Source organism: Crocodylus porosus, unplaced genomic scaffold, assembly GCF_001723895.1.
Source record: "Crocodylus porosus isolate Cpor-Errol unplaced genomic scaffold, CroPor_comp1, whole genome shotgun sequence".
Classification (NCBI taxonomy): Eukaryota; Metazoa; Chordata; order Crocodylia; family Crocodylidae; genus Crocodylus; species Crocodylus porosus.
Window position 1 is genome coordinate 99,671,356 of NW_017728886.1, and position 24,363 is coordinate 99,695,718.

General features: G+C 48.2%; 1 protein-coding gene across 1 annotated transcript in view; it reads left to right on the plus strand.

Moving 5' to 3' along the window:
• Nucleotides 1–3,222: 3,222 nt before the first annotated feature.
• SLC9A3 (solute carrier family 9 member A3) overlaps nt 3,223–24,363 on the plus strand; it is a 93,249-nt gene continuing 72,108 nt past the window's right edge. Inside the window, exon 1 of the mRNA XM_019539738.1 lies at nt 3,223–3,399. Within this exon, the coding sequence (XP_019395283.1) occupies nt 3,267–3,399 (133 nt within the window). The 5' untranslated portion in view covers nt 3,223–3,266. The remainder of the gene's footprint in view (nt 3,400–24,363) is intronic.

Sequence of the window (24,363 nt, forward strand, 5' to 3'; positions counted from 1 at the left end):
CCAGCCCCAGTTCAGAGCTTATGCTGCACATGCCACATGGAGCCAGTGCAGCGCCCATGCCAGAATGCCTCTGCCCACTGGCTCGGAACATAGGATTGTTCTGTGGGCCCAATCCTGCTCCAGAGCCAGTGCACAGGGCTTAACTGGTATGTGTGTTGCATTCAGTGCACGGGGGTGGGGAAAACACGAACTGCATACAGTGTGTGGGGTTGGTCCATGACTCACCGACCAGATCCTATGGTGTTTTGAGCCAGATCCAGACCATGGCCTATATCTTTGCCATCTCTGACTTGGCCAAAGACACCATAGGGATACATAAGCCACATGAGGATAGGTATATTTCCTGGCTTTTGAGTTTTAATGCAGTTTTGTCATTCATTCTCTTCATGTGAGTTTCGTATTTAATGTATAACTGTATATTTTATACTGATGTGCCCACATATACTGGAGAATAGTGATTTAACAGGTGTATGCATGCACATCCTGTCTATATTATGTGCCTGCTCTGTTCTTGTTGGCAAGCAGGCTAATGAAATGAAGAATCCTGCATGTCAGAAAGCAGAAATCTTATGTTTTAATATCCAGTCTGCTTGGAAGTATACAGAAAACTGTCACAATGATAGCAGAAATCTACGACAAAATCCACCTTGCCCTATGGGCTCTCCGTTGGTCATGCATTACAATAGATGGCATCTTAACAATGTTGCAAACCTTGTTTTGTGGAGTTTTTGTGAACTGAAAAAAAATAACAGTAACACTACATAATTCCACGGCAGTTTATACCTAGCACTTCAAAGAACTTCACAAATTCTAATTCTCACCTCTAAGACAGGTAAGTGTTAAGATCATTTGTTAGACAGGTAATCGTGGGCCTGGCTACTCTAAAGGAACATCTCTGATGTTTTTCATGGTTGCTAAAGCTCTTTTGTCTCCATAAGCATTAACGTCACTAGGAACCTGTCTGGCTGCTGTCTTTTGGAACTGTTTTAATGTCTTATTATTTAAGGTACAGACAGACAAAATAACTATGCCACTTTTGGCAGTTCTGCTGTAATTATTTCATCTGCCCTCTCTGTGTTGGGGTACATAGAAGCTAAACCACAATAATTACTGATCCCCCCCCCATTTCCTTCAAGAATAAATCAGCAGTTCAGCCTCCCATAAATTATGGGACAGGAGCAGACAGAAGAAACAGTTACGGGCTGTGCATAAGATGCTGACTGCTCAGTAGCTCATTACTACTGTGCAGTAGTGTCACATGGCATGCAGCGTGATATGATGCTATTGTGCAGTAGTAATGAGCTACTGAGCAGTCAGCATCACCAAAGAGTTATTTGGGGATACTACTATGCACTAACGCTGCTTACTGTGCAGTCATTTAGTACTTGGGTAGACACAGCCACAGTGGCTCAGCTGACTTCATTATGTTCACTGGTCCTTCCTTGACTAGCAAGAGCGAGCCAGAATGCACAGCAGTGGTAGCAGCATGCAGCCAGTCGGCAGTCATCTTTCTCATATTGCTAATGCTAGTAAAAAAGAACTGATATTACCAGCTGAGGAAGGTTTGAAAGGTTGACATGTATGCAGGGACTTGGTGGTTAAGTAACACCCCCTGAATCGGGGCCAGAGGAGTCCATCACAATACAGGCTTGATATGCAGATTCTGTATGTGTGAATTTGCTCTTATATGATCATGAATGACATGTGCCCCTGGCGACTGGGGGGGCACAGTGACGGCAGGAGCACAGAGGCAGGAGCATGGTGGCGGTAGGTGGGAGCTCCTGCAGATGCCCTCGGCACTGTCAGCAGAGTGGGGGAAGGGAGTGGTGAACACCAACCAGGGGTTGGGCACCACCTGCGGATGCTGCTGGCAGCATTGGCAGTGGCCAGTGGGGATTGCTGACCACCCACAGACAACGCCAGCGGTGTCATCAGCAGGGAGGGGGGGTGGTAAGTGGTGACTGCCTGCAGGCACTGCCAACACTGTTGACAGCGCCTTTTCATAAGGGGTGCACCGCCACGCTCAGGGGGTGCATGTGCACCCACATGCACCTGCTACATGTCACCCCTGTATGCAATGATCTTTTTTATACCAAAAATTTGTTACATGCGAGGGAAATTCAGTCTCATGTGATCGGTGTGGTAGAAAACACAGTCAGATGCTGTGTGCAGTGCAGGGTGGGAGAGACACACCAAAATATAGTCTCCTGTGTTAATCTGTGCGCTTCGCTCGTTGACTGCGATATGTGTTTCTGTAGTTGCTGTCCCCATTATGATAGTGCCCCGTGCTTCTTATTGCCTGCTGTTGGTGAGTACCAAAATGGTTTTGTAAAAGTGGGAGCAATGGGTCTGGGGGTCAGTACAGTCCAGGTTTTGGAAGGTATCCTTATTTGTTACATTGTAAAGCAGGTTCCCTTCATGCGACTTGGAGTTATGCACAGTTTTCCAGCATAAAGGAGGGAGCGCTCCTAACGTACAGCATAAAGGAGGGAAACCTGTACTGCTAGCCAGACTGTTGCCTTCCGTCAGGAACGCTTCACACATAAAGGCTGATGCGGAAAATACAGAAACAAGTTATGGTGTAAAAGAGTAGGTGAGGCTTTGCTCCCCGCGCCTCCCGTGCCGCAGATATCCCAGCACGTAGCTCCATCCTCCTTCCTGCAGAAGAGCCCGGCGCCTGGCCCAGGACAGTGTCCGTGTGCTGACACCTAGCTGTGCAGTTTCGGCTCCGAGCCCGGGCGCACGGGAAGCCGATTGGCTGCAGCCATCCTAGCCCACCGCGGCAGCCGCCCGGGCCCGGGGCAGGGCTTCTCCCTCATGCCCCAGCAGCCCCCTGCTTCTTGCTGGACGGAGCCATCCCGTCCTTAGTGGGGGCAACCCTGTGCGGTTACATTTAATTAACCTCCCCCCACCCGCATCCTGCTCCTGGTGCAAGGGGCGCGGAGGCGCAGGGGCCCCTTCCCCTTTGCCGGGGGGCTGAGGCCTGTTGCGGGCGCTGAGAACCGCACCCGGGCGGACTTCGGCCCGGCACTGACTGACCCGGCTGCAGCTCGTGACCTCGCGGGCGGCCCGGGCCGGCGCGGGTGCCGGGGGCAGGGGCTGGCCAGGCTGTGCCGGCCCCCAGCGCTGCCTCCCGGGCCGCGCCAGGCGAGGGAGGCCCCGCCTCTGGGCGCGCTGGGCCGGCCCCATAAAGGCGGCCGAGGTCAGGCGGCGGGACTCCTCAGGCACCTGCGGGCGGGCGCGCGAGGAGCTGCCCGGTGCGGGTGATGGGGCCGGCGGAGCGGAGCTCGGGGGACGGCGCCGCCGACACCTTCCACATCGTCTCTTTCCGGTGGCACCACGTGCAGGACCCCTACATCATCGCCCTCTGGATCCTCGTGGCCAGCCTGGCCAAGATCGGTGAGTGCGCGGGGCAGAGGGGGACCCGGCGGCTCGCTCCTCTCCGCTCTGCTCCTGCCCGGGTGCCCCCCGCAGCCGGGGCCGTGCCGGGTGAGCCCGGCCGTGCCTTCGCCGCGGGGCTGCGCTGCCCGCCCGCCTCCTGATCGGCACCGAGCGACGTCCTGCCGCTTCGCCGGCCTCGATGTTGCCCTTTTGACATCGTGTCCCCAAAGCTGGCTCTCCGAGCTTCCCCTTCCCCAATGCAAGGAGCTAGTGGTCACCTCTGGCGCACCCTGCCAGGTTTCTGTACTTGGACCTGTAGGGCTACTGCTTGCTGCCAGGTAACTGGGAAAGCTTCGCATTAATTCGTTGCTGCATGTTGCTCAGCGGTTGGGTTGTAAGGGCTTGTACCGGGTCCCTTCCCATCGGCATGTAACACTCGATTATTAAAGAAAGCTTGGTGGTAAGAAGCCCCCCTCCCCTTTTTCTTTTAACCACAGAAGGGTTGGGGTTCAATATCTTTCTGCCAGCAAAGTTACTGACCGTCAGAACAGCACTTGCTTGTAAAGTTTAGTTGCTTAAGTGAAGCCGGCATCTGGATTGTACAGAGGTGCAAATGCAGACTTCCACAGCATGCATATGTGGCTGCACGAATTGTTGGCTTTGCCAAATGGTGTGGATTAAAAAGAGTATTAAAATGGCCCTTTTTCTCAGGGTGGGGACTTGATAAGGCTTTACAAAATATTCAATGGCAGAGAGAAAATAAAGAGGGACTTACTAGGTACACCCTGTCACTGCAAGAACCAGGTGTCACAAAATGAAGCTGGTAGGCAGTCACTTTAAAACTGACCAAAGGAAGTTCTTTTTGCACTTAGCATGTAGCGAAAGTGTGGAGCTCGTTGCCACCAGATGTTGTGGAAGCTGGCAGTTTAGCCAAACGTAAAACAAAGGGAGGGGATTGGACAAATTATTGGCGGAAAAAGGCATTAGAAGCTATTGAGAGTGGGAGTTAGGGATACACACAGCCTTTGAATCAGAACTTGCAGCTTCCAGCATTTCAAGCCTAGCAAGTGAGAGTTACAGTGGGAAGAACCCTGGTTTTACCCAGTTCACTCCCTTTCAGCATCCACTCTCTGCCACTGTGACACTGGGCAAAATAGACCCCTGGTCTGACCCAGTAAATGGCAATTCTTGTGTTTGTATATACTGGTATGGGATAGTCTTCGGCTAGTTTTTGGCTATGAAAAAGGTAATGCGCTTGTTACAGAAAGGGTAGGGGGCACTAGATGAAGTCACATTGATTTCAGAAATTACTGGTACCTCGTTTGAATCTCCTATTGGAGTAATCTAATGTACATGTTTTGGAGCCTGTCACTGGTGCTGCTGTGAATTGGCTCTGTTCGTGTACCACTGCTTTGCTCTGGATAGCCCCTTAGCTTGTACACCTCTGTGTCTCGTGGGCATTGCAGCTGAAAGCTACTCGTTTCTTCTACAGTGAAGCAGTAGCATTCACTGCTTTCAGAGGATGACCAGTTCTATCTCGAATCTCACCCGGGAGTCCCATGTGGTCACACTGTGCAACAGAGTGGGATCTGCAAAGTCCTGGATGTTCTTGGATTTGTTACAGCACTATTTTAAGACTGGGGTAAGGTGCTGTATATGGCTCACTTCTTAAATTGCCTGCGGCTTTTTTCACTGCTATGCATATTCAGGTCCAATGCTGGTGGACAGTGCTCCTAAATGTCTCTCTCTTCTTCCCTCCTCCCCCGCCATTTCTGTAGACCTGTCCCACTTGAGATGGGCTGTAAAGAGGCATTGAGCAATAGCTGCATTGGGTGAGGAGCATATGAGCATGTCATGTTCAGCTGCTCTCCACCAGCCAGCAGTCAGATAATGATGTAGAGAAGGGACTGTACTTCCAGCTCAGCAGCTGATTCATGCAGATTGGAAGAAAGTTGACTCTGGAACTGAGCGGGGACAGCTCTTCAACTGGTTGCAGCCCTGAGTGTGCCAGGGAGTGCTTGCTGGAAGGGAGATAGACAGGAAAGGGATGTAGTGCAAGGCTTTTAAGGGGAAACACAGCCACTGGGGAGAGGGAGAGGTGGTTGACTACTAGACACACAAGAAATTTAAAAGAAAACACAGAGGTCATCATGACCATTTTTTGCTGTGCTCTGTCCTCCTAAAGTGGTGCAAAGGTAGTAGAGATTAACTGCAGCCTCCTACCTGATGAGACCTCAGCATGGTGGAGACGCTAGCAGACATAGTGCTGGCTCTTATATTGCCTTTCCTACAATGGGATTTTGCCAGTAGACCAAAGGAATGACTGGAGTATGTGTTCCTCCAAACCCTGGCTGGTACTTTGGGAACCATGGCCAACTTGTCTAGGTAAAGCAACCCAGAGCGAATTTTAACAAGTATGAGAGTGGGCAGAGAATTGATGAGCTATAACCAGCTGTTGATAGCTTGTGCTCAACACAGCAGAAGCCTGTCCTGCAGGTTATTTGATGAAACAAGTTTAAAAGTATCTAATACGAAAATATCACCTTGTGTATGCATAAAAAAATTTGACTGCTTAAAGATGCTGCTAGTGGCTCCATTACTAAGTTTTGTTTGGAGGCATGCAGTGACAAAAGGATTAAATCTTTTTATGTCTGTAAATAAAATCATGATGCGATTAGTGTAGGAACACAGGTTGAGAAGGCAAATAACCACAAGCATCTTCTATAGAGGGAAAGAACCATGGGCATTACTTTTTCCACCAGTACTGCTGCTGATTTAATTAATAACTTTGTATATTTGGGTGCATATCGGGAATCATGCAAATGCTGTTGGAATGTCTGGCAGGTTTGATGTCCATTTATATATGCTAGCAAATGCAATGTACTGCTGCTGAGATATGATGGAACAGAAATTTTACAGCAATGGTCACTGACCAGTCGCTTGATTGACTGGTCCGTCCCCGAGACTCAGAGTCAATCTGAGGTGGTTGGGGGGGGCTGAGCCCTGTCCCCACAACCCAGCGGGTGGGGAGGGAACGTGTGGGGGCCAGATCAAGGCTCCTGCAGTGGGGGAGGGAGTGAGGCAGAGGCAGGAGCGAGGGGTCAGGTAAGTGGGGCTCCAGGGGGTGGGAGAACCAAGAACAGGGAGCACTGGGGGGCATGCCCCAGGGGGGCATGGGGAGTGTGTGCCCCCGGATCTGCACACAGGGCAGGATGGGCTGCTGCTGTGGGCTGGGGCTGTGCTGGGCTCTTCCTGGCGGGGACTGGAGCATACTGTGCTCAGGGCAGGTGGTGGTGCTGAGAGAGGAGGTTGGGTGGCTGCAGCGTACCCCAGCCTTCCTCCCAGTGCTGCTCCCCGTCCTGAGTGTAGCTGGGCCCAGACTGCAGCAGCACCCTGTACCCCTATCTGTACACAGCGTGGGGGGGCTGGGGTAGTTGGCTCGTCTGGGGCCGTTGTGGGGGGTTTCTGTCACTGGGGCCCCCCATGCGGCCCTGGACAGGCCAGTTGTCCCAGCACTGGGCCCATCCAGGGCTTAGCACTGCGAGCATCCTGCCACTGGGTGGGCAGGGGATGAGGCTCAGCCCAGTGGTGGGAACTCTCTCTCCCCCATGCAGCCCCGGATGAACTGATTGTCCCAGCATCTGGCCCAGGAGCGGCCCAGTGCTGTGTACACCCCACCGCTGGGCAGGCAGGAGACAGGGCTTGGCCCAGCAGCAGTGGGCACATGGTGTCAGGCTGCTCCCAGGCCAGGTGCCGGGACAATCTGCTCATCTGGGGCCATCTGGAGAGGGGGCTCCTGCTGCTTGAGGCCACCCCCCCCCCGCGCAGCCCTGGATGGGCCCTTTCATCCCAGTGCCATGTGTGTCCTACCACCAGGTGGGCAGAGGACGGGGGGGAGGAGGCAGGGGGTGTGGTAAATTGGGGCAGCAGTGATCGGGGGGCAATGGTATGTCTATGCCCTGCCTCTGCCCCTCACTTGCAAGCCCCTGCCCTCCTCCTCGCTAGCACTGCCAGTGCCTCTCTGGACCTGCAGCCACTGGCCCCCAGCCCTTCTGGTGCCTGCTCCACATTTCAGACCCACAGCCCCCTCCCGCCCCAGTCTTGCTGGTGCCCCACAGCCACCTCCATCCCACGCACAGATTGGGGTGGGGGGATGCATGCCCCCTGCACCTCTGCCAGGGTGTGTGCAGCAGCAGGAGCCCCCCATGTACCTGGGTGAACTGTCTGGGCTCCAACCCTCCCACCACCCAGCCAGGCCAGGGCCCCACTCACCCCTGCCCCACTCCCTCCCTCACCATGGGGGGCCTCAATCGTCCCTCCACCCTTTCCCACCCTCACAAAATGACCTGTATGGCAGAGGGTGGGTGGAGGGGCAGGGCAGGGCAGGGAAGGGGCCCGGGGAGGGGGTGAGGCAGAGGGGCATGGGAGATCCTGGGTTGCCCCTTTACTTCAAAAAGTGATCTTCACCTTTAAAAGGTTGGAGACCACTGTTTTGGAGTAATACCTTAGAATTCTGTTTATCTAAATGTTTCAGTCTTCAGAAAGTTGCACCTGTATTTCAGTTTCCCATCCCCTTTTCAGTTTTTCTGCATCATGAATACTGCTTCCTCTTGCTTAAACAGTGTCATTGTGAATGTAGATGAGGAAGCAAGAGTTGCCACGTATCTAGCCTTCACTGTTCCTCAGAACACACAGTTTTTTATGTCCAGGGAGAGTTGGGTGTGGCAATTGGTTGGGCTGTATCGCATGCAATACTTAGTTCAATTTGATGCTTTCTTTAATTTCTGCTCCCCGTACTAGGGTATGGCAATAGACTTTCTTATCACTTAGGCAGTAAAGCCAATAAACTAATTGTGTTTGTGTACGTGTACCCAAGAATGGACATGACTTATACATCAGCAAGCTCTCCTAGACCTGGTCTATATTACATAGCTTTGAGTCAGTCAAGCTCTGCTAGCAGAACCATGAATGTATCCACACTTACTTACAACCTCCCTGCAGTGGAAGGACCTCCTTGCTCTGCTGCCAGAGCGACACCAACTCTGCAAGTGATGGAGGGCTTATACCAACCGCTGACAGGAAGTTCAGGCACAGCTATGTGCATTTTCTGCAGTTTTTTTGCTGTAATATCCTAATGGAGGCAAGGGCTGTATTTTGTTTTACTTGTGCAGTTGATGCTATACACTCATTCATGCTTTACCTCATGATGGAAAGTTTTGTGCTTTGTCTGTGCTTAGATTTTCGCAGTGGGTAGCTTATACTTGTTTAACCTATGTTTATTTGTTTGTTTAAAAAAAGTGGGGTGGAGGAAACTTTTGTAGTAAAGGTACATTCACTGACAGTGGACTGGGTTACATGGCTTATCTTAGACTTATGGGGTCCATGGGCAGGATTAAGGCATGCGGACCCTCCCTCCTCTTAACCTCACACTGGGCACATCTACGTGTTCACTAATGCGCCATACTTGCGGCGCATTAAGTTTAGTACTTGGATAACCAAGTACTACATCAATGTGCAGTAATTCCCACTATAGTGCAGTAGCACTGGCACACTTATTTTTAGTGACATTAACTGCACATTAGCCTAATACTACTGTGCAGTAGCGTACTAGCACAGTTTTTGCCTGGCACGCTACTGTGCAGTGTTATTAGGCTACTGTACAGTTAGCATCTCATGTAGACACGCTCACTGGATATCATTCTGGTGTGGTTCCCTTCTTCCCCACTCCACCCTTCCTTTTGGTCTATGACATTAATTAGTTGCCTTGGCTGTTTAACCATAAAACTGACTTTTATCTTAGTAACTTTGGCTGCCTGTGCTTATGTCCCCTTGTGTGTACCCTTCATTATTTTCAGACTTACTCATACCAGGTGTATGTTAGAAAAGGTTTGACAGGATAGCCATGCCTACAAGTTCTAGTGGAGAAGCAGCTCAGGCTGTGGACAACCTTAAGATTAAGGCTGGGGGCAGAAATTACACACAAACCAGTAGAAGTGACTGGAAACTGGTTCAGATCTGTAACACAATAGAAGTTCAGTGCACATAAACCACTTTCAAAATGGCCAAAACCAGCTTAAGATAAATCAGGATGGATGTAGACTTCATGACTACTTATCAATCAGACTTAACCAATTTAGGTTAAATCGGTTTATAAACTTCTGTCCCAGATCCCCTCCAGATTCAAGTTAGCTTACAGTCCCCCAGCACTCCAGGATGCTTTGCACCTCCCCTGCAAGCCCCTCTTCTCTCAGGGGGTGCAGGCCCAAGCTGTCTGCTTCAGCCAAGTAGGGAGGCATGCTCTAGCACCCCCCAGCTTCTGTCCTGGGCCACTGCAGGCAAGTGGCTGCATTTCCAGAATCAAAAGTGAATGTCTGTTTACTCTCAGTTCAATCTATGTAGCTTTAGACTAATCTATGATGATTGAACTGATTCAGCCTTGGGCTTCTTGACTGACTGTAAACCACTTTGAAATAAGGGTGGAGACTTACCACTGGGGTCAGATGATCTATGCGGGGCAGGGTGGACAGGACTGGGGCTACACTGGGCTGTGCTCTGAGTAGGCAGTGGGGGCTACGGTGAATTTTAGGGTGGCTGCAGCCCCCCCATAGCCCCCACTCCACTGCCCACCCTGCCCCGATCTGGGAGCACACACCCCATCCATACCCTGCTGCTGCTTGCCCAGCTGGGAAGAACGGGCACAGGACAAAGCCATGGCTCATTCAGGGTGGGCAGGGCGGCACCACTGTGTGCCGCTTGGCTGGAAGCAGTGCAGCAGCTCTGTCCTGTGCCTGCCCTGCCCTGGCTGGGCAAGTGGTGGGAGGGCACAGCCCCCTCTCCCAGCACCACTGCCACCCACCTGGAGCATAGCCCTGTGCAGCCCCAGCCCCGCCTGCCCCACCCTGTGTACATCTGGGGCACACACCGCCCCCCATGCTCTCCCAGACAAGTGGCAGGAGCAGCAGCAGAAACTGCCAGATGAGCCACCAAACAAGCAGCATGCAATGTTGGAAGCCATAACCCCTCCCTCTCTACATGCCTCCAGTGAGCTGCAGCTCAGCCTCACGCCCTTCCGGCCCTGGCTGAGCAGCAGTTGCCCCCGTCCCTCCCTCACTATGGGAGGGCGTTGATCTGCCCTCCCACACTTCTTCCCTTCTCCTTTCCTTCTACTACAACAGACTTACCAGCTGGACACAGCTGTATCAACCGTTGTAAAGGAACTAATCCCCCATTTATAATACTGTTCATATGGGAAAACTGCTTCTGACTTATGATGTTTCGACTTAAAACACGGTTTTCAGGAACCAGTTATGTCATATGTCTGAGAACTGCCTGTAATTGTTCCGTCTGTCTGCTCCAGTACAGCTATGGTGGAACTAAACTGCTGTAACTTACACCTCAATGAAAAAAGTTTAAAGTTACAGTGGTGTAGCCAATATAGGAGTGAACAGATGAAATGGATATGGTGGATCAGGTGTAAAGCACTATAATTTAAAACCTTTTTAAATTGTTCATTTATCTATACCTTTGTGCTGGAAAAAATGTGCCTTATGGGTAAAGCATATACTGGTTCAGCAAGTGAAATATTTTCTGCTGAATAACTGCTGCTACGCTACGGCTTTGGCTGGTATAGAAACGTGGGAAAAAGGAATCGCCTGGGGCAGTACTCAGCCCCATATGGGAACCTAGTGGAGCTCTGCTAAAGACCACTTTTATGAAAAAAAGCAAAAGCTTTTTTTCATAATAGTGGTCTTTAGCAGAGCAAAGAATTCTCTACTAGGTTCCCATTCTCTCAGCATCTTGGGGCTCTGTTTGTAGCTAGGGGCCTAGATGGTTTGGTATGTAAATGAAGCTCAGAAATGATCCTTTGCCTCCAACATTTGTTGAGTTATGGCTTGCTTGGGGGCTTACCCTACCAGCATAACATGAAGTCAAAGCTTTGCTCTCTGTTGCGACAAGATGCAATGTCGATCACCCTCCCTGGGAATTCTGTACCTCTGAGCAGAAGAGAAGTAAGATGCCTCAAGGAACAGGGAAGGCTGACTTTGGACATCACTAATGTTTTGGAACATACAGTCTCTCCTGAAACTCCAAAAGTGTGGACAACATGTTGAGAGAAAGCATGTAAATTATAGTAGGTACTAGAGATCTCTAGTTCATTCTTTGTTTTCCCTGCATTGTAAAGTCAAAACTGACATCAGAAGGTTGAAATGGTGTCAAAATGGTGATAAGAAAACTAAAAGGAAACATCAAAACATATATTTAGAATTTATTTAATTATGACGATAGAGACACTGGTAGGCTTCCAAACTGCTTTAACAGGGTACATACAGCAATAAAATATTGCCCAAGCAATCTCTCTCTATTTATCTATCTAGGTATATGTAGATGCATATGATAGTGGTCTTTTGTTCTAATTGTGGAAGAACATAGATTTTGGGGTATTTTAAAGAGTAAATTTGGGACTTTTCTATTAGAGATTTTGTAGTTTTTAAATGGGGAACACCAGAATTCCTGCTAGTGAGGCAAGTGGCAGGACCCAGGCAGAGGAGCTTCCTCAGAGCTGGCACCTGGGACCCAACTGGAGGTGGCTGACTTGGCCACTTGGGGCTAGGAGGACATGCTTTGACAGTTCAAAGCAGGCCACCACACTGAGAACATCATCTAGGCAATAGCTGTCCAAATGAGAGGGTGGTGGCACACACGGCAGTAGTGCTACACAAAGGCCAACTGTGCAGCCACAGGCCACTGGCAGCTGGCCCAGAACTACAGATGCCTCTGCTATGGCCATATGGTCCCTGTCCAGGTCTGGCAGGTACACAGCCTTGGGGCCACATGCTGTCGCAGGTAGCAGCACATTGTGCCAGTCAGCAGCCCCCACTGCCAGAGTGCTGCAGTGGGTAGAGGGTGCAAGGAACTTCTTCAGCAGGACTGTTTTAGGGCTGCTTCAGCAGTCCAGCTGGCACAATGGGTAGTGTCCCGAGATACCAATTGGCTGGGCCTCAGAGCTCTTGTTTATTTGTTTCATTCAATTACCACGGGCCCTAAGGCCCAGCTGACTAACTAGTAGCTCCTACTGTACAGGGGCTAATGGATGAATTAAACTACAAAATTCTGGGGACAACAAGAGTCAAAAAACAGGACAGGAATGTCATGTGGGCCAAGGGGTCAAAATGGGAAAATAAGTACTCCTGCAGGGGACACCGAGCAGAGTCCCTTGGGCTCAGAGTCCCCTGGCCGCGCCCACAGGTCATCAAAGGCCTCCAGTGAGCCAGTGGAGCACCGTCCAGTGGTGCTCCACTTGGAGGTGGGTGCAGACCAGTGAGAGGAAAGCAGCCCACAGTCCCCAGGCTCCTTTCCAGCCAGAGCCTCTTTCCTGGTCACATACAGGGTCCACTTGGCCAGGGCCAGGAGGAGGTTAACCAGGAGGTCCCAGGACTTGGTGGGGCTGTGGATGGGGTGTCCAAAAATTAAAAAGGTGGGGGTAAAGTTCATCCAGAACCTCACAAGGAGGTTTCAGAGGTGAAGGGGCTGTAGCCTGGTGTATTTCAGCATCATGTACACCAGGGTCTCCCTCTGCCTGCAGAGGGGCAGAAAACTGGGGTGTCAGTGAAACTCTCTACATACATGCCCGTAGAGGTGGCTGTATAGAGGAGCCACGAGCTGAAGTCCCCAGGAGCTTGTGGGATGAGGATGGAGTACAGGCTCAGGCAGTGGGGCACTTTAGCTACGCCCTCACCAAGCAGGTCCCACCACCCCAAGAAGCTCCTGAGAGCATGTAGATCTGGGCAGGTTTGTTTTTTTTCTATACTGATGGGGCCAGCACAGGTGCTGGCCTGAGGCTCTAGCTCCCCCTGGCTGCATCTTCAGGAGAAGGTGGGCAGGGTTATTTTGTCCCAAGTGGCGCAACTTCCCAAACACCAAAGTGCCTGTCTGGGCACATGTGCTAAGGTGAAATCCTCAGCTCAGATTTGTGCCGCTCTTATTTGAGCTGCTACCTGCATACATGCCTGCATGTGTGGACACACCCCAAGGACTCTATTTTAAAAATTAGAAACATACATTAATGAACTCTCTTGATCAGATGGGCTTTTCTAGCTTCTTTAACTTTGTGTAGACTACAAAGTTTTGCTGCAAAACTTCAGCACTCTTGCTAGTAGATGGCACCCACCACCAAGAAGCTACCAGTGTATGAGAACATCTGCTTGGCACCAATATTCATGGAACACTTAGAAACACACAGATACACATGCTCTAACAGCTGGGCAGTGGTAGCTGCTCCCAGTCACAAGATATTTTGATATGGAGGCAGACAAGGCCTTCGATTTCCTTCTTAAAATGCTCCAGTCCTGCAGATACTTAACTTGCTCAGCACAGGCAGTATTTAAGGACATTTTTACACACAAAAGCACCCGGCGCTGCAACACTTGCACTTGTGTATAAGTGATAAAGATGCACGTCAATGCCGAGACAATGACTTTTGAACTAAAACACATCAGAGATGCTTTAGTTCAAAAGCACACTGCTGCCATTGTCCATGTGCTGACACGCATTTTGCCACTTATACAGCTGCACACAGCTCAGCACAGTTCACCTAAGCTCGTGTGTGGATCTAAAGTAGCGGATCTCCGGAGCCTCACAGGACAAAGAAGTATGTATATAAATGCCCTTGTGATCTTCCACTCTGGCCCATTGCCTCTTGTTATTTCTTTTGGGTTGTCTAGTACTACTCTGAGTAGTGGTAAACAGCTAGGGAAGTGACTCTTAGTGAGATGAAACAATTTACAACAAGTGTAAAGAAAGGCAAGACTTGCTACAAGTTAGTCAATCAACAATAACTGTTCCCTGTGCCTGATCTATCCTGCAGAACGTAGAAGGTGGTTTACCCCGGATGAAACAACTGCTAAAGTATTTTTTGCTTTAGCTTCCACTTGCCACAGGAAAGAAAAGACATACAGTTACAGCAGATCAGCTTAATACATGACAAGTACCTTCACTTTTAACTTGGTGTAACTGTCTTGTCTGTTTATACTGTCAGACAAGGTTTAAAAGTTCTGTTAACAGTGACACTTTGCAAGAAATTTTAAATATGCAAATGAGTAGGGAAGAAGCTATTAAAATGCAAGACTCCACTAGCCTACCTGCTCTAAATCTCTTGGGCTATAACATAGCCACCTATAAGTTTATCAAGGGAGTGCAACAGGGAACTGGAGATGCACTATTTACCAGAGCACCCCTAGAAATAACTAGGAATAAGGGGTGCAAACTAGTGGAGAGTAAATTCAGGTTAGACACTAGGAAGAAATTTTTTACAGTAGGGGTGGCCAGAATTTGGGCTTCCAAGAGAGGTGGTACTATCACTTAACTTGGAGGCCTTCAAGAGTAGGCTTGATAGACACCTGGCTGGGGTCATCTCACCTCAGTCCTCTTTCCTGCCAGGGGTAGGGGGTCAGACATGATGATCCTTTGTGGTCCCTTCCAACTCTTCAATCTATGAATCTATAAATATCTTCACAGAAATTATTACCCCCTCTCTTCAGGTTGAGCCGTCTAAACAAGAACCCAAATCACCCATTTCATTTCTTGGCATTTTAATGCAGCATAAAAGTTGTGAAAACCCTGAATTTACTTAAGGAAGGTGACCTTATAAATTGCTTTTACAAAAGTGCCAAAACTAGACAACCATTGGTGATATAGTGGAGGGGCATGGGGGCACTTACTCCCCCAGATTTAATATTCATCAATTTATTTATTTATTTTTTAAATCAATAAACATTGAACTTTACAGAAAGGGCGGTAGAAGGGGAAAAAAATCTGAGGCAAGGGGCTGCACATGCACAGGGGTGGTCTTGCCTGTGCACACCAGAGCCTGGCGCATAGGCGTGATGGTGCAGAGCTGGTCTTGGCATGCCAGAGTCTGCTGCATGGCTCCAATGGCACAATGCTAATCTGGCATCCTGGAATACCTGCCCTGAACCCCACTGCATACCATCAGAATCTTTAAGTTGCACCCCTGCCCCGTCAGTCTCTCCACTATCACCAGTCACCTATGTAGAAAACTTGGTAATAGCCAGTCTATTAATATTTTACTGAGGAAAAAGTATAGTCAGAAAGGTCTGTATGAGAATGGTTTAGTAGAATTGCATATTGTTTTAGGTGTTTAAATTTACAACAGTGAGAGCCTGGGGTGAGAATATTGCCAGAGGCCATAACAGGAAAAGGTACAGAACCAATCCTACCAGCTCCAATTTGTGTTTGTAAAGTGTTATCTGTGTAAACACCAAGTAGTAAATGGTAAGAGTGCTTGGCATTGAAGCACCTGGGGCCTGACATTCCTTGCTTTGCACCGGATCTTCCCCTCCCCTAACATTAGGAGGTTAGAGAAGAGCAAATGTTATGTTTTCTTTTACCTCCAGCACCTAGGCCAAGTCCAGACAGTCAAAAAGCCTGAACTGATTTAGTCTTTGCAGGTTAGTCTGAGCTGTACAGATTACATTGAAACAGAAGTGAACAGACATTGACCTTAGATTCAGAAAATGCAGCCACATGCCTGCAATGGCTCAGGCCAGAAGCCTGGGGACACTAGAGTACAGCTCTCCAGCTGTGTTCACCTCCTCTTCCTGCTGCCCCAGAGGTCTCTGGGATTTACAGTCCAGAATTACAGCAGCAGGACTCTGCAGGGTTGCTCATTACTTCCTCTTCCTGCTTCCAGGTGCTTTGGGATTTGTAGTTCATAGTTGCAGCCAGCAGTAATCTTGAGCAGGGGAAAGGGTGTTTAACCCACCTCCCTGGCCCCAGATCCCACTGGGGGTTTGCCTCAAGGTGGGCAGTAAGCCAGCCAGTGAACCAGTCCTCACTGCTCCAGCTGGGGAACAGAGGGGTGGGATTAGCCCTTCTCTCTGGACTGCAAAGCATACTGGGATGCTGGGTGTGGCAAAGCAGGGCTCCCCGGTTAGCCACAGTGCTAGTTTCCCCACTTGCCTTTGGGCATGCCACCCACCTGACTCAGCTTGTTGTTAATCAATTAGGATATTAATCAAGGCAGGAGGCTGCCCATTCTTGCCCTGATGCCAGGGGGCACTATCTGCAGCTCCATTCCTCTTCTACACTGCAGCCCAAGCCTTGCAGATGGCATCCAGATGACAATGCTCCCGGCTTACAGCTGGACCAGTCTTAGGCCTTGTTGTCAGGCTTTAGTCGCACACACATTCATACCGCTTCCTTCTCACTAGGGCCTCACATACTCCACCCTCTCACAGGGTCTTTTTCATGCGTTGACAACTTATACTGCCTTTCTCCCTCTTGGAGAGGGCCCCTTAGGCCATAGGCTTCAGCTAGCTTATACCTTGGGTGGCAGATGTATTATCTTTTGAGCCTCTCCCGCAACCCTCACCTGGGTAGTGACCAGCCAGTTACCCAATGGGTTCTAAACTTGCCCTGGCCCCTTCCCAGGGCAACTCCATACATTCCAACATACTGGGCTCCCGGCCCTCTGGTTCTTCTCCCCCGCCAGGGTCCCTCTTCTCTGCCCCCTTTCTAGAGCCACCCCTCACCAAGGCATTCTTAACTCACACCACAATTGGTGTTCCAGGGTCTCACGGAGACACACTCCCAACCCCACCCCCTGGAGCTGCAGGTCATTGTGCTCAATTATAGGTCTTGCTTTTGACCCACACTCAGCTTCCCAGTGGTGGAAGACTTGGGGTCAGGACTCACCCCTATCTCTCAGACTGAGCCCCTTTACTCAGCCTCTGGCCTAAACTACAGCCTCAGGCATCCAGAGACATATCTAGGCCTATTCCCCTCACTCGGAGCTCAGGTGGCCATAGCCACACCTGGCCCCAACTCCCTTTCCTCAGGGTCTTGCACCCCCACAGGGCTCAGCTAACTACAGCCATGCCTGGCCCCACTCTCTCTAATGTTACATAACCCACCTGAAGGCAAGGGCTAGGGTTAAGGCACCCCTACCTATCTTTCACTAGGGCAAAAACTGGCCTTGCATTTCCTAGGGGCTCCTGCACCGCCAAGAGCCCCACCCACTCTCAGCAGGGTGCAGTTTTAGGTCACACCCAGGAGCTTCCAAGCCATCTCCTACTCATACCTCCAGGATGTTATGGAGCCTTGCAAGCAGGGTATATTACTGCCTACCCTAGGCGGCAGCAGCAGCAGCAGCTTACCCTGTTTATATGGGTGGCCAGAGATCTAAAATGGCTACCACAATCAAGCACCTGCTGGCTGCTTGGCTCCGCTCTTAAAGTGGCAGGCACCAACAGTGCCCTGCCACACACCTTCGCCCTTAAAATAGTTCCTGGGGGAGGTTCCCTTGCTGCTCCTCCAAAGCAGGCTCCCCTCAGAGCCTATGAAAGCCCTCAAGTGGCAAGCACCCCCAAAGGTGCTCTGCCACACATCTCCCCCCCACCCTTAGAATGACACTGGGGGGCTTCGCTTGGCTGCCTTCTCTACTGGCTTTGTCCCAGCCTACCATAGCCCCTGCTACATGGCGAGCACCCCAAAGGTGCTCCGCCACACTGGGGAACTCTGATTTAACTTGAACCACAAAAGGGGTCTAGGACAGAAGTTTCATAAACCGGTTGTACCCAAATCAGTTAAGTCTGATGCTACATTCAACCAGATTTATCTTAAATCAGTTTCAGTCATTTTGAAACTGGTTTATGTGCACTGAAATTCTGTTCTGTTCTGTTACAGGTTTAAACCAGTTTCTGATCACTTAAACTGGTTTATATGTAACTTCTGTCCCTAATCTACAAGTTGCCTCCCATGGTTTACTCTATGGTTTATCTCAATGGGGTCATCCTTTTTGACAGGCATGCCACAACGTAAGGCCTGCCCCCTCCCTCAACCCCACTCCGATCCCTTTCCTTTGCCCTATCTGCTACTCTGCTTTCTTCTTCCTGCCTTTTCTGCCATTTGTCTTCCCTGCTCCCTCTCCAGTCTGCTACATGCCATTCACAGAGGCTGCCAATGCAACTTGTGGCACACATACCATGGGCTGGCCACTCCTGGATTACAAAATATGATCATTAGATCAGCTGGCATTAAGAGGTCTTCTGAGGCCAAGCTACCAAAGTTAAACAATGTAAGAAATCCTTTTAAAAGAATTATCTTTGTATGTGACATTTTATGTAACTGAAAGGAACTTTTCTAACCTGAAAGTAAAAGGTTAGTGTTCCCAGTTTTAGGAAATGATTGTGTAAACAATGCATATATTAAATTTATATGCTGTAAATGGATGCCTATGATCACATTTTGTTTCCATCTAATTTAATACATTCAAGAGACTTGTCAGAGTATGTCCTTCTCTTTCTTTGTTTGTTTAACTATGTAGCATTGCACACAGCATACAGCAGCTTGTGAGTGGCAAATCTTAATTATTTACAGTGAGAAACAGGATAGGAAGAAAGTACAGTGCTGCAAGAGTCAGATTACACCTTTCAGTGAACAACAGATACACAATGGCAGCTTGTGTGAATTACATAAGAAAACAAAGGCATTTAAAGGGCTGCATGGAATTGAATGCATTTCAGGCATGCATACCTAAGAGAGAATCTCTGCCCTTGGTTACCTTCAGGTACCTGGGTAGAAAGTGATTTGTGTCCCCTCTGGAACAATGGCATCCCTTTAATATGGTAATTTTAGGACTGTTGAAACCACTGATATACTATTTTCAGAGGTGAAACCACTAATTATTGAGAGTGACCTCTAAGCCTCAAATTTGTTCTCTTTCTGAGTGGTTCAGCAGACCAAGGGGATGCCAGTACCTTGCCTTTGGCTATCACTCTTTCAAGACATTTGAGGATTGAGACTCACAAGAGTTCTGCTGTCATAGCTATGTCAGTTAGTACTCCTAGCCAACATAGCCGTCCTGGCAAATCCCCTGATATAGTTGCACTTATACCAGCAAAAAAGTCCATTTGCTAGTGGAACTTAACTCTTATTGGGGAACAAATTAAAGGGCTCTAGTGTAAGGTGTCTCTTTACCAGTATAGCTCTACCAAGAAACCCTTTTAGGTAGAGATGAGCTATAAGTTACAGGAATCTGTAGGGTTTTCCTTTCCTTGGTCCATGTGAAACTTAATCTTTGAGGTCTGGCTACTAACCATATGGGGATATAAATTCTTGCAATTCTGTTACTTGGGTCTGTTAAATGGAAGGTCATCCTTCTGGTCTGTTCATCCCATGTCACCAAAAACTGACGTGTCAAATATCCATGGGTTTTGCTATCAGCTTATTTAATAAAACATTTTTGAGTCAGATTTACTCCCAGATTTACTATTGTTTCTCCTGTTTTGAGATAAGAAGGGATTTATAGAGGCTATAGAAAAACTACCTCTAAATCCTATCATATACTGACGTGCTAGGTTTTAATTGCCCCTTTCCTACATGTCATACAGAAAACCTATAGCTGGTTTGCAGATGTCTCCCCATCTCCTTGCACTAGTGAAAGCAAACCACTGTCATAAAAGACCGTGACCTTGCCCTTGTTCTTTATCTAACTAATAACATTATCTTTACCATTAATGTTGTTTAAGCTGTTTCTTATTTATTTTTAAATCATTTTGTAATACTGCTTACAAATATTCATCCCAGAGAAAGTTGTGACTTGATACTATCACTGCTGCAAGGTAAAGTGTTTAAAGTCATAAATACTGAAACTGTGATCTCAGAAGGAAGAGCCAAGATGGAACGCAAGACGTCCAGTGGAAACAGTTTTAATTAAGACACTAATATTTAAAGACTGCTCGGGGAGAAGGAGAACATTTAGAAGAGCAATTGCCAAAAGCAACATCTTTATATAGAAGGGCCTCATAGTTGAAACACCTCTGATATTACCTGCAAGGTGACGATGAGACAAGCAATGGTCTGTTAAGGATTAGAGGGAGTTACAATATGATGTTTATCATCATGGTATAAAATATCCATTTGTCCAGAAAAGGTAGCAATGCTTCCCAGGGGCAGTGCTGCTTCTGTTTTCATTTACCAGAGGTGGGGGAAGACTGGGAAGATAAATGAGTTCTTATATATAAGAACTGCCACCTTAAAGGTTGAATGACGTACTGAAATTAGTAAATAAATAAGTACCATTTTAGGTTCTCTCTGTGTGCTGGTTTTTGTCTTTGTAGGAGGGTGCACTCAAGTCATGTTTTCAAGTGTTTTACAGTTAATAAAGACAACTCCCCCACCTCCAAGAGCAAGATTTTTATCCAGTCATTTAATTCAGAAATGTGCTTGGGGCTGCGGGGAGTTGACAAAAAACATTAAACTATCTTGAAATGCATGTAAAATAAGTAGATAGTTGGCTAGATTTGCACTAGTTATGATGAAAATCTTTAAAGTGCAAACCTACTATACTATATACTTTCTAACAAGCTCTAAAGCTTAGTTTCAACACAAAATTTGTTCTGTTTTATCTAAACTGGTAAAGTAAAACAATCCTCCTTCCCACCATGTATATGCAATTAGACTGTATTTTAAAGGTAACTTTTATATCTGCATAAATGATTAGGGTAATAGCTATTTCTATATAGAGAAGTGGATTAACTATCCTATGCGGCTATAGAAAGTAACTTTATATATAGTTATACATAAAAGTGTGGAAGGTATAAAGTGCATCTACACTAGGGGTGTTTCAGTCTTAACTGTTGTGATGAAAAAAAAAAAATCATACTTTAACCAAACTAGTTATGCCAGTAAAAATCTGCACCTTGTGAACAGTCCTGAGTCAATAGGGAGACTGCTAGGTGACTGGAAAGAAGAGGCTGGCTGTAGTTCACAGACTGTAGAACAGTTCCAGGAAGGTCTTCACATACAAGGGTTTCTGTTGGGACCACGGAAAGCTTTCCTGTAGCACAGTACTCTGCTTAGTGGGGTCATGTTGGCTTGGGCCTTGCATGGAAAAGGTCTCACTTGGTTCTAGTATTTGGGCTGGCCAGGTCTGAAAGTCCCATCCTAGAGGAGGGAAACTTCATCCCCACACTACTGTAGCAGAAATCCCTGCATGTGAGATGAACCTTCCTACTACTACTGCAGAGAGCTCCTGGAATGAGGTTTTCATAGACTGGTTTATTTTCAAGACTGACTGTCCCTCACTAATTAACTGAGTGGAAGGAAGCACAGATTGTCTTGGTGTGATGACCCAGTATCAGGGTTAAAATAAGGGAAGGGTGGAGGAGCACAGGTCTGCTGTCTTTCCTGCCTGGGTTTGACCTCTCCCTGGAGGCCTGTCCTCAGTTTCTCATCTGCATCAGTTTTGGCTGATGCAGTGAGAGCTCCCTTTCTTGTTTTACTCTGCTTAAACCGCTTTCCAGCCACAACTGATGTGAAGGCAGGTAGCATTACCTGCTTGGAGGTAAGGAATTAATTCACTAATGGCTATTTCACCAGCATCTGGCCTGATACAGACATTTAGTGATACTTTGGGTATGGTATTCAGTAACCCCCCCCAAAAAAGATCTTAGAACCTTTTAAGTACCCCTTAAACCTCAAGGCTGCTTACAGACACAACCCCCTCCCCACCTCCAAACTGGTGTTTTATTTAAACTTCTTGTGCCCCCATGCCAAGCCCAGCCCACGCCCAGAAGAGGCATTGTGTTAGTAGAACCCAGCTCATCTGACATCTATATAGATCGGGTACTTCCCCCCACCAAAACTGCTTTTTTACCTGCACTGAAAAGCATTTTGTCACATTCACTTCTCTACACAGACTCTATGCTGCAAGGTTTCAGGCTCATTTGGGGCAGGGTATAGTGGAAGCAGAGAGGTTGTCAGGTTCCAGGTGGGTGTAGGGCCCTTGCTTGTGGCTGCTCTGGACCCCTGCAAAAACCACCTAGCTTTTCCAAGCCCTGCCCTGGAAAGCCACCTGGTTAGCTTCACCTCCCTACTAGAGATATTGGGCATCCCCCCAGCATTTGACTACCCCTCCACTGCCATCCATGCCCTAAATGAGCCTGGGATCTCACAGCTGCAGGGTCCATAGCAGGAAGGTGAAATTGATTAACTAGCTTTCAGGGTAGCTTTCAGGGCAGGGATTGACAACTTCAGAGGTGTTGTGGGGTCCCCCGGAGTACCCAGCCCTGCCCACTCCCTGGGAATAATGAGGAAGCCCCCCTCCTCCCCCCCGTGCCCCAAATGAATCTGGAGCCTTGTAGCAAAGGGTATGTGCAGGGAAGTGAAGTTGACAAAATCCTTTCCAATGCAAGTCTTGGAAAACTGAAAACGTGGTGATCTTGGATAGCCCCTGGAGCACCCAGCCTCTGGGCACCACAAGGAGGAGGTCACAGCCTCCCGCAGCACCTGGCAACCCACTTTCACCCTCTAGCCTTGCCCCAAATAAGCCTTGGACCCAGCAGCTGCAAGGTCTATAGCAGGAAGGTGAAACTGATGAAACAGTTTTCAGAGCAGGGGGTGAAAAGCTTTGGAGTTCTTTGTGGGGGGGACACACCAATAGCACCCAGCTCCCTGCCTCAGGAATCATGAGCAGGGGGGTCACACAGCCCACCCCCCCAGCACATGATAACCTTTCATCCTCCACTACATTCCTACCTTAAATGACCCTGGCTTTGCTGTGATGGGGTCCAAGCCATTCCTTCCAAACACACACTTGTGCACCCCAGTCAAGCATATATACTGGTAAAATATAACAAAAACAATAATCTTTATTCAGGTCAATTACCATTTATTCATAACTTAATATTTTAAGAAGGAGCAACAGAAAATTTAAATTGCAGGCAGTGGTGTCCTCCTCTTTCTTGGCATCTAGCCAGTCTAGGTCTTTTTCTCCTTCTAGGGGAATCCTGGGAAAACTGGGCACTGACCCCGGAAGACGAGATGGTCCGGGTGGTGTTTTGGCAGCAGTGCAATCCCTTACAGGGGCCAGTTCTACTGAGAACCATTAGCAATACTGTATACGCCTTCGTCCACGGGCAGTTGTGAACTGGCTCCCAGTCAATGACATTCTTGGAATGATTCAGTTGTTATGTCTGTCTGCACCATTGGGGACCAGGCTTTCAACAGAAGTCTGCTTCCTTTTGTGTTTTTGGAAGGGTTAAGCTGCTCTGGGCTAGTGTCCATTTGCCCTGGGGTAAGAACATATATATGCAGGCAGTTACTACAGGTCATTTGAACTGCTCCAAAGCCTTGCCATTGTTTACTTTAAAAATATTTCTATATGCTTATGCTTTCAATTCTAGCTGCAATTATGGGTCAGAATGTAGGCTTCTGCACCCTTTCTCCAAAGCAAAACCATTTAGAGATCCTTTATTAGGGAAGATTTTCCAATGTTCATCAGGTATAGACAACACAGCAGCTAGTCAAGGGTCTGGGTGACAGGAAAGCTATATTTTATCCCCAGCTCTGCCACTGATCTGAAGAATCACTATGATGTTTTGCTGCTCAGGGTCAGTTTCCTCATTTGTAATAGAATTTGTCAAAAGAAACACTAAAAAAACTTAACCAAACCAACAAAAAATAATGTTGGGTCAGAAGCATCCCATCTAGGGTTATGTGAGTGAACACTCTACCAGTACAACCATGGACAGGTCAGGAAGTCTTCAGTTATCTTCTTAGACAGTCACAGAAGCCCATAACAATTATTTTTTCTTCCCTTTCCCTTCTTTCTGAAGTGTAGGTCTTCTGTCATCCTTCCACTTCACAGCAGAATATGCAATTCTTAATGCCAGCCACATAGAGATGTTAGAAATGAGTGTTTCTAATGCCTGAATTGGTATCGGACTAAAGTAGATGGGAAGTTTGTATGGTGCAGTTGATGGCTCTCTGTTTAAATTAGTGGTGCTGCTGCTGGTTAACAGAGGGTGGGGCGAGGGAGGGGGATGGGATTAAGTGGAAATAATTTGACTCCCATTTTGGGAAGTTATTCTTTGCAAGGCACTGTGCACAGCTAGCATATGTCCTACAAGAAATAACATATTGGCTTCAAAGTGTATTTATTCTATGTTTAATTATCACCAG